Raw genomic sequence first — 15,124 nt, 5'->3', positions numbered from 1 at the left:
CGTTGGCTAGAATTCTGCAATATAGGCTTAAATCATAGAGAGACATAGCAAATGAACCGAGACTGCATCAGATCAATGTAAATCTTTCTTTCGAGCTGTCAGTGCGGAAATGAACCAAACAACAGGCCTAATACAACATATTATACAATTAAAATATGGAAAAATTAACAGATAGTAATTTCGGTCAATTTTCCTGACGGATAAACCGAGATCAGGCTGGATAAACAGCTCTCGGTAATATTTCAGCATGCTTTCACTTTCACATTTACCGGTAAGAATGACATCACGCCCTGCTCATCATTCTCTCTTCATATAGCCGCATATATGGCTATTACACGATCATAATACACTGTGATATAGCCTGGGTCGTTAGTTTGTTGCATTGTTTTGTTTTCTCACTACAATCGATCCGCTCAGTAGGGCAGAGACCGTCTCATTCAGGCGATCTCGGACTGATTGAATTGGCGCGGATGCGAGCGCAACTGCTGGATATATGCCAAACAAACCGCGCTAACGGGGGAAACGAGACAGATTCCGAAACAAACGTCTATGTGTGAAAGCACCGTAAGATTGTATTTGCACACAATTGACAGACAATCGCAGCATGCAGCTCTGGCTCGATCTGTCAGGCAACAAGGCAGCACTGTATACTGGCCCGAGCGTCTCGCACGCTGGCTCCGGGCTATCGGGCAGTCCTTATTGTCGAGCCCTGAAAGTTTAAGCTCTGTCGATGGGTCTCCTGCGTCTGCACAGTTTAACAAGCACTTCAACAAGCGTGTTTTTTCCCGCTTGGCAAGCCAAGCTGACGTGACATGGGGGCGTAGCAGCATCGACGATTCTATTTTTTGATTCGATAATCGAAATCGAGCATAAATTTCGATCGATTTCGATTTTAAATCACCCTTAATAATTAAAAATGTAAATACATAATTTATATAATAATAATATATAGTTGCAATCAGAATTATTAGCCCCCTGAACTAATAGCCCCCCTGTTTATTTAACTGTATCTGTTTAACGGAGAGAAGATTTTTTCAGCACATTTCTAAATATAATAGTTTTAATAACTCATTTCTAATAACTGATTTATCTTTGTCATATTGACAGTAAATAATATTTGAATAGATATTTTTCAAGACACTTTTGTACAGCTTAAAATGACTTTTAAAGGCTTAACGAGGTTAATTAGGTTAATTAGGCAGGTTAGGGTAATTAGGCAAGTTATTATATAACGATGGTTTGTTCTTAGACTATCGGAAAAAAAAAAAGCTTAAAGCGGCTAATAATTTTGACCTTAGAATGTTTTAAAAAAAAATTAAAAACTGCTTTTATTCTAGCAGAAATAAAACAAACAGGACTTTCTTCAGAAGAAAAAATACACATACTGTGAAAATTTCCTTGCTCTTGTTAAACATCATTTGGGAAATATAAAATATATTATTATAAATAAATATATTTATAGTTTCTTCTGTGTTCGTCGTCTATTTTCTGCTTAACTTAATAATTAAACAAAATTATTGGCAATTAAATATTTAATATTTTATTCTTTTTGATTAAACACTTTACCCTGAAACTTTATATTTGATAAGTATGCTGTAATATAGATTAATAATGCCATCTGTTCCATAAATCTGCTTCTGGTATACATTAATTTCAATTAAAATATTAATTGATTGACAGTCACATTAATATGATTTTAATCAAATGTTCACATTGAGTCTAAATTGATTTTGTACATGATTATTAATGAATTAAGTTCCATAAATTGCATGCATACTTTTTGCAATTAAAAATCCCATATATATTTATTAGATTTAATAAAATATGTTACCATGAAGTATATTTAACTAATAAACTTTCATACTTTCTTTTCCCTCTATGTTTATGACATTTTTTTCAACCTTCAAACACACAAACTGTCATGTTTTAATTTTAAAATCTTTTACTAATTATTTTAATAAACTGACAGTCGTATTATTAGGATCTAATTAAAGACATATGCATGAAAAACTCTTTCTTTAAATGACAGTATTATATATTATCATTTCTTTATATCTAGTTGAAGTCAGAATTATTAGCCCCCCTGATTATTTTTTTCTAATGTCTGTTTAACGGAGAGAAGATTTTTCAACACATTTCTAAACATAATAGTTTTAATAACTCATTTCTAATAACTGATTTATTTTATCTTTGCCATGATGACAGTAAATAATGTTTTACTAGATATTTTTCAAGACACTTCTATACAGCTTAAAGCAACATTTAAAGGCTTAACTAGGTTAATTAGGTTAACTAGACAGGTTAGAGTAATTATTGTACAGCGATGGTTTGTTCTGTAGACTATTGAAATAATATATAGCTTACAGGGGCTAATAATTTTGACCTTAAAATGTTTTTTTTTTTTTTTTTTATATTAAAACCGCTTTTATTCAAGAGGAAATAAAACAAAATAAGACTTTCTCCAAAAGAAAAAATATTATCAGACACACACATAAAAACATGTGCTGGAAAGGTTGGCGGTTCATTCCGCTGTGGCGACCCCGTATTAATGAAGGGACTAAGCTGAAAAGAAAATGAATAAATACTGTGAACATTTCTTTCCTCTGTTAAACATCATTTGGGAAATATTTGAAAAAGAAAATAAAAATCAAAGGGGGGCTAATATTTCTGACTTTAACTGTGTGTATTTTGTTTAAAGTTTTAATTATTGACTTATGTACTTATATTAATTTACATGGATTTGTTAAACAGAAAAAAAAATAATATATATATATATATATATATATATATATATATATATATATATATATATATATATATATATATATATATATATATATATGACATTGAGATTTCTCATTAATTACAAATGTCAGAATAACTAATATATAAAAAAGAAATTTCCATCTTCTAGTCTGTACTCCAGAAACTAGCTTTATATGAAATTCCCTTGCTTTTCTCCAACATAAACACAAAGAACATTTTTTATAAAGCCATTTTCCCCAGCGTGCCTCACTCTTTCATGTTGCTCTAACCCCCATTGCAGGTGAGGAGGCGTTGACTATATTTGTGGACAAGAGGAGGCTTAGCCGGCCGGCGGACCTGACTGACTCAAATGGCACGGCGGTGACTCTGGAGGCCCTGCACCAGCTGGCTGCCTCCTATTTTATAGACAGAGAGAGTACTCTGCGAAAACTGCACCACCTCCAGATCGCCTCCACTGCCATCAAGGTAACCCTGTGGCCTAGATGCGCACAGACCTGGGGACCTGACCCCACGTTTGAGTGCTTATTTTTGGAAAAGAGTTTGACTTAAGCTGTGCTGTTTCTATTGTTTTTGCAGCTGCATCATGCGCAGATTCAAAAAAGTGGGTTAATTGTGTGAGAAGCACAGCAGTTTTCTCCCTAATTTCATTCTTTTGTTGTGGGGAGGTGTTAATGAGTCGTAGGTTTGAACAAAATGCTATGCGGTGATTGTTTAAGTTAAATTGTGGTTGAAAGTCACTGTTTCTGTGACACATCATACATCAGTTAATCCATAGCAAGCTAGCCGTAGCAAGCAATATGTGTCAGGTCAGTGATTGTGCTTAAAACAGTAACCCACATACTCTACATTAAATGAGTTAAATACCTTGTGCACAATGCAGGAGTGTTAACAATGCGGCTAAATTAATGTTGTTGAAGTTAGGATTGAAGTGGTGGTTTAAAAAATACAGTAGAGGATGGTTTAGTATGCATTATATTAAATTCATTGTAAGGATAGAGATTGTAAATATTTGAATCCTTCAGATTTGAGATCTCTCTTAAAGGGGATTCACTTTGCAGATATTCAAATTAATCTTAAGTACTAATAGTAGTTCCTATCCATATGTTATCCAAAATGTTTTTTTTTTTTTGATAATTTTGTGAGAAAGTTACAGCTTTTTGATTCTATCTGGGAAAACTGGGAGAAGTTGATGAATTGATGTGTTGTAAATTCAGCAGTTTTAATCTCCATTGCAGTGCATGATGCTGCTGCGTGTCATGTCATAAACCAGACATGTTGCCATGGAAATGGCTGCATTCTAAATATCTCACAAATGTGGTGAAGGTGTTAGCTAAAGTATTTAAAACGCACATGATAAAATGTTGAAATAATTATGGTTAAACAAGATCAGCATTAAAAGACACATTTTCTAGGACCCTTAGGATTCTCTGCCAAATCCTGTTTAGCACTGTTGTGGGGTCATAGGTGTGCATTTGCGCGGGTCACATGTATGCTTTTCCAGATAAAGCAACCATAAAAGTATATCCATCTTTGATTAAGTAACTTAAAACTAGGCTCAACATTTTTTTTGTAAAACTAGTTTTCTAGTATTTAATTTAAGGGATACTCTGTTTTACATCCCAATAATTTTTTGAAAGTACTAAATAGCAATAGACGACCAGCTCTTTAATTATTCCACAATGGTTTCATGGTTTCAAAAAAAGTTGCAAAAGTGGGCATGGTAAAACTGTGGAGTGGCCATGAAATAAACATCAAGGCTTTGCACAAATACATGCAGCATTTCATCCTTAAACAAAATAAATATACACTTGGCATGGTTTCACAGTGTATTACAACCATGTTACTGCTATAATTTAATCCCCTCACACAAGCACTATTCAACATGACCTTCTATTGCAAAAATGAACAAGAATCCACGTTTAAAAGGATGTGACTGATGTAGAGCCTTGAGTATAAAAACATAATATTATTGGCAACACTGTTGCAGCAAACTCCACTGACGCTCAGAAATTAAATGTAAAGCGGGTCAGCTAAGGTCTGTAAAACTTACATGTGAACATGTTAAAATAATTATGGTTAAACAAGATCAGCATTCAAAAACACACTTATTGGTGACTTTTTCTCAGCTTAATCCTGTTTAGCACTGTTGTGGGGTCAAAGATGTGCATTTGCGCAGGTCACACACATGTGCTTTTGCAGATTAAGCAATGATAAAAGTATATCCATCTTTGATTAGGAAACTAAAAGCTTGGCTCAAAAAATTGTGAAACTATTTACAATCAAGAATTTATTATTATTATTTTTTTTAAGAAATTCTCCGTTTTACATCAATTTTTTTTTTTTTGAAAGTATTAAATAGCTTTATACGACTTCTTTAAATATTCCATAATGGATAATTTAATCAGGATTAATCAGATAATTTTACTACTTTTAAAGGGCTTTTAAAGCCCGGTTTATGCACAGTCTGAAAAAAAGTAGCAAAAGTGGGCATGGTAAAACTGTGGAGTGGCCATAAAATAAGCATCAAGGCTTTGCTCAAATGCATGCAGCATTTCACCTTTAGACAAAATATATATACACTCGGCACGGTCTCATAGTGTTTTAAAAACATACATACACAATGTTACTGCTATAATTTACACTCAAATATATGGAAAAAATAACTTGCAGTATGTGTGAAAATACACAAAATACTGTTGCTATTTGAATATCTTAAGGCTTATTTGTCAGTGTTTATATGAGCTGTAAGGTCTCATTTCAAGATGATGTAAAGACCAGTTACAGGCAACATTAAATGAATAGTATTTGATGGGGCATCATCTTTTATTATTAGTTTACTTTTGCAACTATTTATAATAAAACTTTATGCCAGCTTTCACCGTAATGATTGTTAAACTTTTAACACATTTACTGTTATATATTATTGTATAATATTAAGGATTTCTCTGTCTCCTTATAGCTTACAGACACAAAATCATTTAAAACATAAGCACTGGACACCACAAGGCTAAAACAGCACTATATCTCTGCGTTTGACAGCTCATATTGTCAATCAGAGGCTGTTCTCAGGTGTCCTTCAAAAAACTGTCAGTCATCAGACAGATTACCTTGCTTCCATGTAAAGCATTTGGTGTATTTTAATCCCCTCACACAAGCACTATTCAACATGGCCCTCTATTGCAAAAATGGACAAGAATCCATGTTTAAAAGGATGTGACTGATGTAGAGCCTTGAGTATAAAAATATAATATTATTGACAACAACACTGCAGCTCAGATGTAACTGATGTATTCCACTCCACTGCCGCTCAGAAATGGAATGTAAAGTTCCTCTGATTTGCAGTGTGTCTGCAGTGAGTTTGTATTTTTATTCTTAAGTACACAGTTAACCTGGAAATCAAATGTTTCCATTCTAATTTGTGCCACTTTCATATGTGGTTTAAAATCCATTGTAAGTCAGATGTTTTGGAATGTGAACCGTAATATTGGAATTCATTCAACTTTAAGATAATTATTTAGATCTTTTGCAAACTGCAAACACATAATTTTATAAATGTAAGCACCCAAATGCATATAGTAAATGTAAATGCTGTCTTCTATGTTTGGGACATTCTAGAATCATACATTATCTGTCCTTAATAAAAACATAAGTACAGTGAATGAAAAGTATTTCATCCCAAAAATTTTCAAAATGAAATAATGGTTGATTTCTGTGAGTTGTTCTGTTAAGGAATATGTCATACATTTGGTTCTCAAATTTTTGTTCTTTATTAAAAACCCTTTACAAATGTACAAAGCCCTCAGCCCATTTAAACCTATAGCTTTAATAAAACTGTTATTAAGAAAAAAATAATTCAGAGATAGCAAGTATAAGTTTTTATAATTCACATCAAAAACCTGTAAGTTTAAAAACGTTCTACAAATAAATACTACAAATTTATAATACCAATACCTTTACAATTGTCCCCATGTTTCTGTCAGTCCTGTCACATTTGCATTAAATTTAACCTAAAATGTGTGCAATACACCTTTTAGGCTATGACTTGGAAGTGACATTATTTGACCAAGAAGAAGCAGACAGTGATCTTTGATGCGTTCTATCATTGAATTGTATAATTTTATGCATGTTTTTGTATGATTCAAGTCAGGCCCTGTCACATTTTTTATAAGTGAAAATGTAAGTTTTTGGTAGAATGTCCCTTTTATTTCTGTATGATAGGACAATGCATGTGATGTAGAATTGTGTTTTGTAGCATGTGGGCATTCCTAAGTTTCTGCTGAAAAAAACATTTGATAATGTTTCTGTGTTAAATGAACACTGAGTCAGTACACTGCCAAAATAATTATTCTTTTCCTTAACAAAGTATGATTACACTTGCACATTACTCCCAAATAAGTAATTTTCCATGTGGTTCATTGCATGTAGTTCAAAATGCTAAAATGATGAGCAAGATTAGTTAACAAACCCGTTCCATACATATTTCTCTCAAAAAGGGCAACTTTTCTGATGTAGTCAGTTTGCACATTACCTCATATGGTACATTGCACTTGTGATGCAAAGTCCTCTGGGAAGAGTCCCGTGAAGCACAGTTTGACAAAACCATGTAAAGACTATGCAAAATGGCATGGATGTTTCAGTAAGGGTAATTTTGTGTCATGCTTTTGTTAACACTTGGTCAGGTTTAGAGTGTTTTTTAGCGTTGGTCACGAGTGTTCAAACTCGGTCCTGGAGGGCTGGTGTCCTGCAAAGTTTAGCTCCAACTTCCTTTAACACACCTGCCTGGAAGTTTCTAATACACCTAGAAAGAGCTTGATTAGCTGGTTCAGGTGTGTTTAATTGCAGTTGGAACTAAAATATGCAGGACACCGACCCTCCGATCCAAGTTTCATAAGAAAGGTGCAATAAAATGTACCATAGCAATGCATTTTAGATTTTGTAGAAACATACCCACTATACCTTAAATAATAAAACATGAAAAGTGGAACAAAACAGCAGAAGTAATCTTCAATTTATGCAGAAATGTAGCCAGAATCACGCATTAAGAATGAGCCTGGGTTCATCAATTCTCTCTGGAAATATGATATTGACCAAAACAATAACATCTATTCAATAAAAGGATCTATGCAAAAGTTCAACACTAATGGCTCATTTCCACTGAGCAGTACAGTACAGTATGCACTTTCCATGTTCACTATTAGATTTACCAAAATAGAGTACTGTACTTTTAATGACTCTTTCATGAGGCTACCTAGCACAGCATTATGCTACCAAAGGGCGGAGTTCTACTTGCCACTTTATGCTATTGGCTTACAGAGAATCATCTCTTGCATTTGCAACACCCTAAGGGAACGACAACACAGGGAGATACATTTTAAATACACAGTTGATATATGATACTGTAATAACACAATGACAGCACCCAGCAATGAACCATGTGGAAGGAAAGCTCAACCAGGACTGATAGCCACACGACAAGAAGGAAAAACAAGATCTGCTGTATGTCCAGCATTCAATGAGGAAGAAAAACAAAAAACAATTTAAATTGGATTTACATTTTTTTTTAGGAAATGAGGTTGCAAACAGTTTGGGCTGAATTTATATTTATTTATTTATTTTGTGTCGATTTTGTCTTTTCTTTTTCATTTCTATAAAACCCGTTTGAACACATTTTTATGTTTTTAATCATTTTTATCCTTTGTTGTTTTTAATTCTCTTATGCTTGTATTTTATGTTTCCTTTATTCTTGTCTGTGTAAAGCACTTTGAATTACCATTGTTTATGAAAGGTGCTATATAAATAAACTTGCATTGCTTCGCCTGTAAATTCAGCCCATATAAATTGTTATTATAGGGCCATTCACATGTTGTGTCTAAACATGTGAAAAGCATGAGGGCTGTCATTTCCTCTCTCTATTAACTGTGTATACACATTTGAAATTACAAACTTGAGTGTGCATGTTGGTGCCTAGTTTAAATAATGCTCATATAATGAAATGTAACATAAAAACAAACCAGGCCAAAGGCTTTTAACTTATTTATTTATTAACACAAACTACTCACAGAGTCACAAAGTTTTTTTTTTTTTTTTTGTAAAGAACCACGACCAAGACAGTGAGTCAAAGTGAGTCAGCAGGAGACTTACTTAGGGACTTACTTAGGGATTTACTTCCTTCTGCTTTATAGCTTTATGTCCTCAACTCAACCAACAGAACAGCAAACGTACCAGTGCAAAATACACTTTATGTGAACTGCCAGTACAGCTTTCTTCTTCGAGTGAGAATGATGTTGGTTTAAACCTTCTGGTTTACATGACACCTACCAAGTAGGGCAGTGGTTCTTAAAATGAGGGATTTTTTAGATCCCAAAATCTAATTCCTTTTATTAAACTATTAAAATTACTCTTTTTTTTATCCATAACCTACTGAAGAACAAAATAGTTTTTTTTATATTACCATTGTTAACATGTTAATAATAAAAATTTTAAAACAACATGCAAATAAAAAGCCATCAGCCTTTCGATTTATTTATTTTGTGACCCCTGGGATGATTACATTGTATTGAAGATGCAGCAAAGTGTCAGATGCAGCACATTAATTTTATGGCATTCTTTACATCACTCATGCACATTAAAAATAAATACAGGCCACCACTGAACATACAGGATGGTCTCCATGTGGCGTTCTCCAAAACTAAATGATGAATAGACTTGGGCCTACTGATATGTGTGCACCTTTGTGTGCAAAGTTTATATATTTATAACCACCTCAGAAAATATTGGGGGTTGTGAGTCACTGGCACTATTATTTTGGGGGTTGCAGGGTGAAAAATTTGGGAACTCCTGAAATAGGGTTATGTTGGCAGTGAAAACGCAAGCCTTATCAGGGTGACCTGTACTGAATTGAATTGTTCTGTACTGAACCATGCCACTCAGTGGAAAATGTAAAAAATATGGATGTTGCAACAGCGCCTTTTGCCATAGAACACTTTGAATGCAAAACTGACAGGCACAAACTCTTGCAAAAAGACTGCTGAAATTGGAGCCTGAGTATGCACAGAAGGACTGCCTGATGGAGCCAGAGGCAGAACCACAGGATCAACTTCCAACCAAACAATTTTACATCAAACCAACCACACCCCCCAACCTTCTCATTTGACCGGCCATATCTGCACTGTAACAAAGGATCGCTAAATGAATAAATAATTAAATATAAACAATATATGTTGGACTGCAGAAATAAACGATCTTTCATACACTTTAGCCCAAGTTAGACTAAGCTATGAGCACAAAAATATTTTTCTTATAACGAGTTGTTGGTATATATTATATTCATAGGGGTTGAAATACTTGTAAAATAAAAAAATTCAGACCCATAAAAATAATTACTGCTTGATAACGATCACCTGTTTTCCCTGACATGATAACGTTTGGCGTGTATCAGCAAAGAAAAGCCCACATTTAACCGAATAAACAGAAAGTATAGTTTACTGCTGAACAACTTATTCTATCATGGTAAAATAACACAGAATTCAAACATTGATACTTCAGTCACCTCCTTAAGCTCCGACGCTCTGCTTAGAGAAGCTGTCAATCACAATTGTCACAAAGCGATCTAATGGCTGGGAGTGTCTCTGCAAAGGAGGCATGCGGCACACTTGGTGGAAACTTTGCATTATGCCGAGTTCAGACTGCATGATTTTCAAAGTAGTCGTGTCACAGATGTTTTCACACTGCTTGACTATCTGGGCCAGCGTTTTGTCGCTGCTTTGTTTACACTGCAAGATGGATCGGCGACAGGGACTTTTACATTGCATGACTTTACTATAGGAAGAATCGCCGACAACTTCGTCCAAACTACATCTCACAGCCAAAAATACGTAGTATATCTTTTGTTATTAACTACATAATGAGAGAGAAGCCTTTAATGTGGTAGAACATGTACATGTTTGCACACCTGGGTTTAAAGGGAATTAGCCATTTCTCCTCAACGTTGATAATAAACTAATTTCTTTCTGTATGAAACGTCAAACAGACACGGTTGCTCCTGAGTCCTGTCAAACCTCCACTAGTTTTCCCTCCATTTCGTGGGTCCAAATAAACCGAAAAAGAGCGCTTTTAACTTCTCCCCCAGCCTCCCGCTGGCCTGCAGCAGGTATACACACACGCACACACAAGTAAAAGCTGCTCTCTCATTGGCTGTAGGCGATGGCTGATGTTATTTTCAGTCAAAACTCAATTCACACGGCATGATTTGAATCCGACAGCTCCAGATATTTAGCACGCCAAATATCTCACAGGCATCGGCGACTCATCGGCGATTCTCTTAGATCGCGTCTTTGATAGTTCATACTGTGTGATCGTCACTCACATGCACGAGCAGCGATTTGCCAGTGATTTCAGGCATTTGTCGGCGATTTCTCAAAACCTGTCGGCGAGCCAAAATCTGGGCTAAAATCACGCAGTCTGAACTAGGCATAAAGCTTAAATGCAAAATTCAGAATTGATTTGCAATTAAATCTTTGCCAGTTTTTTTTCAGTAGTTGCATTCAAACCCCATTCGGATCAAAAACCTGAGCTGTAATTTCTTATAGCTGAGTTGGTAGTGTTGTTACCTGTGTGGTAAGCACTGTTAGTATAGTATTTAGTCAAATTCGTGAAAGAACACACTTCATCTTTCAGGTTCAGTATTCAAAATGGACTTTGTTCCCAACCTTACTTCATATAAGTTGATTTGTAGCGAGCAAGACACATTGCCTCCTGACAGGAAGTGTCTCAGCTTAAGAGCTTATAAGCTCTCTTGATGGAAATGAGTAAATGGAGGTCCTTTTAGATGCCTTTATTTGTCTGGCATTTCAGGTGATTGATGCGAAATATTCTCAGGATCAGCAGTCTTTAATTCAGCCCATAGATTTTTACCTCATGTGGATGAAGACAGATGTGAAAACAAAGGCTCTGCAGACCAAACTGGCGATTCTCTCAGTGGCAAACATACAGCGTTCGAGAGAAAATGGAAGAGATCTCTTCTTGGGGGAGGGTATGTACAGAGAAATAAATAAATATGAAGGTGCTGGTGGAATTATGCATCAGTGTGACAAATTATCTGTTCCATTTCAATTATTTCTTTGAGAACCCGGCCCATTCGTCAGCCGTTTTGAATATAAGTGAGGTGTCAGGCTCTAATGAATAAGGGACTTATGAGGAGGATTTTCTGCACCACTAATAATAAATGAATCTTTAACCTCTATAGACGTGACAGTGGACAGGAGATGCAGTGAGTGCCAGTTGACATCAGTAACCGCATTTTATTTTGATTTACAAGGAGGGAGGAGTGTTAGTTGAGGTTTATAACAAAAGGGGAATGTTTGGAAACAAAAGGAAAAGGGCTTCACATTTTAATGTGATGTAGCCTGACATGTATCCTGCCGTCACTGTGATATACTTGCAAGCTATCATGCTAAGTGGCCAGAGTTTATTGCTCTGAGTAGGCTTGGAAGAATAGCAGGCGATGGGCTGAGGACTCATTAGATCTTTGATTTTCTAATGAAAGGGACTCAGTAAAAATATCAATTTTCTGATTATTCATGATCTTCATTTAAACAATTCTGTATTGATTGATTGCTCTGGCAGATGTTGCTGTGTTCTTCCTGGCAGCCTTAGACTTGCGATTGCTCATTCGCATCAGTTTTGCAGGATTGAGTCTGCTCTAAATGTTATAACTGTTTATTCCTCTCATTGGAAATAAATTATGGTGTGAAAAGTCTGCATTTTTAGGCTACTCTCTAGGCAATACGTGCTTATCACCCATCTTTATCTTCACTTATCACCCATTATTATTTTTATTTATTGCAATCTGTCGGAAATCTAATAAGACAGATATGGTAGGTTAAGACAGTGAATTTGCAAACAGAAAAAAACATTAATAACTTATTGATATTATTATTTATGGTAACACTTTACAGCTTAATTTGTAAAGAAATCATGTTACTTTTTCATTATATACTGCTGCTCTGCTAATATGAAAACGTCATATTTCCTAGTTCTTCCCAAAGGCCTTCCCTCAAGAGGCTCTGATTGGTCTGCTAATATAATGTGCTGTGATTTGTGGATTGGTTCCACATCACCAGGAAAAGCATCACACCTCTACAAGCATGCACTTTGTCAGTCAGTGTAGCTTTTGGCCATATTAGTTTGTGCCTGAATCGGACAGAAATGACACAGAGGACACAGCTGAACCTCACAAATGCTCTCTAAAATAAAATCTGACAAGTGTCTTTCACATATATTTGGGTTATAAGGATGTGTAAGTAATATGAAATGTTCACAAATGTTTTGCGAGTTTGTTTTTGAGATGATGCACAGAAAGTGGCTGCATAGAGAGACAATGCGGCGCAATCAAGATTGCAGGTTTTTACAGGGGTTTGATGGATAAATATGAATTTGTAACTAAACTGTTTGCAATGCCAAACAGCATTTCCCATTGTTTGCATCCTTGTTTACGTCCTTGCAACAACATACCATTAACTCTAGAAACTATGCATGTCATAGATCAGTTTTAACAAATAAAAATATTACAGGTTGTGGCTCACAATTCACAGCTTCTGCTATTATGGTTGGAAATGCTCCTTCTTTAAGGAGTTTTTAGAAAAATCTAGCACTGAACTAGGAAAAATTCTGGAAGTTCTCCTTTGTCAAATGCTAGCTATATTTTTTTAAAATAATATTCCGGAACATAATTCAAATTAAATTGTAAGCACTTCTCTCTTTGTGTCCTGTCCTTTGGAAGCCCAAATACACAAACAGAAGAAGCTCTATGGAAATAGCAATGTTTGGAAAGCATTTTAGCTTTCTCTGCTATAATGTTACAGCATATCTGGCCACGCCCCTTAACTGCGCGGGGTTTATCCGCATGGTGAATGCGCGTAACCTAAAGCGTTTGTGATCTCACTAACCCGAATGTATTTTTTTGTAGTCACCAAACTTAATTCACTGTGGGCTTTGCTAAGCTAACTCCGTAAAAGCCAATGTCTTCCTTTGCATTGAACCTTGAGCGTATTACATTCATAGATGTTGTTTATGTTCACACAACTACATTACACATCAACTAAAGTTTGAAATATAATACCGTAGTGGACCACCCCTTTAATGCATTCACTAACTTGACCAAACAATGAACAATACTTTGCAGGCAATGAACAATACACATGATTACAGTACTTGTTCATGTTATTTAATGTTAGTTAATAAATTGTTTGATCATGTTAACTCACGGTGCATTAACTATGTTAACAAGCATGGATTTGGATGTAATAATGCATTAGTAAATGTTGAACTATGATTAATAAAGGCTGTAAAAGTACTGTTCATAATTAGTTCATATTAGCAAGCTTATTGTAAAGTGTGACCTTTTTTATTTATTTATTTTATGTTTTTTATGTTATTTTTATGTTTCATCAACCCTCTTCAAAATGTATTCCTTATAGACCTTTGCTAGATATAGTATCTATCAACAGAAGAAAGTTGGTCAGGTTTTTACATTTAAATTTTTATTGTGGAGGTAGACTGTCCATTTAATTAAACCACATGTATCACAAAATACATATTTTTAATCTCGTTTCTGTCTTATTCCACATTTTTAAATCTCTGTTAAGCAATGGGAAACATTTTGCATGCTGCAAATTCTCTCACCATCTCACTATTGGAGTATATGATCTGTGGAAAACTTTATGAAAGATTACGATTCAGAGAAAGAGTTGGGCATTTTGCCACCGGTGGTGCTTTGACGTTTGCCCGGGTCATCAGTCAAGCATCCCGAGCACAAGCTGGGAGGCATAAAAAGCTCTGCCAGCACCTCTCGACAAACCAGAGAGAGCACTTCCGAATCCGGCTGCGAGGAAAGAATGCTCGAAAAATCAAAACGAATTTCCAGCTAATGCACGCAGATGAAGCTCTCTTGTAGAGCGCACGCCTTTGTGTTTCATTGGAAGATTTCACAAGCTGAAGCTGAGAGCATTAACCACTACTAGCCTCGCCGAGGATTCCCTGCTGCTTTCAATAAAGTCCTATTTTCCGCAGAGAAGGGTATAATTCCATTCTAATGCACGCTTTCCTCCAATGATAAGCTTCCCCCATTGCGTGCACTAAAACGAAGGGTACGCTAACCCACCGGAAAGGAACTTTTTTTTATGAAAACAGCTGCTTGAATATCTTAAAGATTGTTTCAATGCAGGGTAAAAAGCCTGATGCAAATACGAAGCGCCTATTGACTAAAGCTTGCTGATTAAATACAGACCCCATTCTATCTGAGACTCGTGTAAAGCAATTGTATAATAAGTGCCGGTGCTTATGAAACATTAATGGCATT

General features: G+C 35.3%; 1 protein-coding gene across 1 annotated transcript in view; it reads left to right on the top strand.

Annotated features, from left to right (window-relative positions):
* Positions 1-15,124, top strand: part of brinp3a.1 (BMP/retinoic acid inducible neural specific 3a, tandem duplicate 1) — a 62,757-nt gene that overhangs the window by 22,783 nt on the left and 24,850 nt on the right. The window contains 1 exon segment of the mRNA NM_001114437.1: positions 3,047-3,231. Coding sequence (NP_001107909.1) covers positions 3,047-3,231 — 185 coding nt within the window.

This window comes from Danio rerio, chromosome 6, assembly GCF_052040795.2.
Source record: "Danio rerio strain M-AB ecotype USA chromosome 6, GRCz13ab, whole genome shotgun sequence".
NCBI lineage: Eukaryota > Metazoa > Chordata > Actinopteri > Cypriniformes > Danionidae > Danio > Danio rerio.
This window is presented reverse-complemented; position numbering and strand designations above follow the sequence as displayed.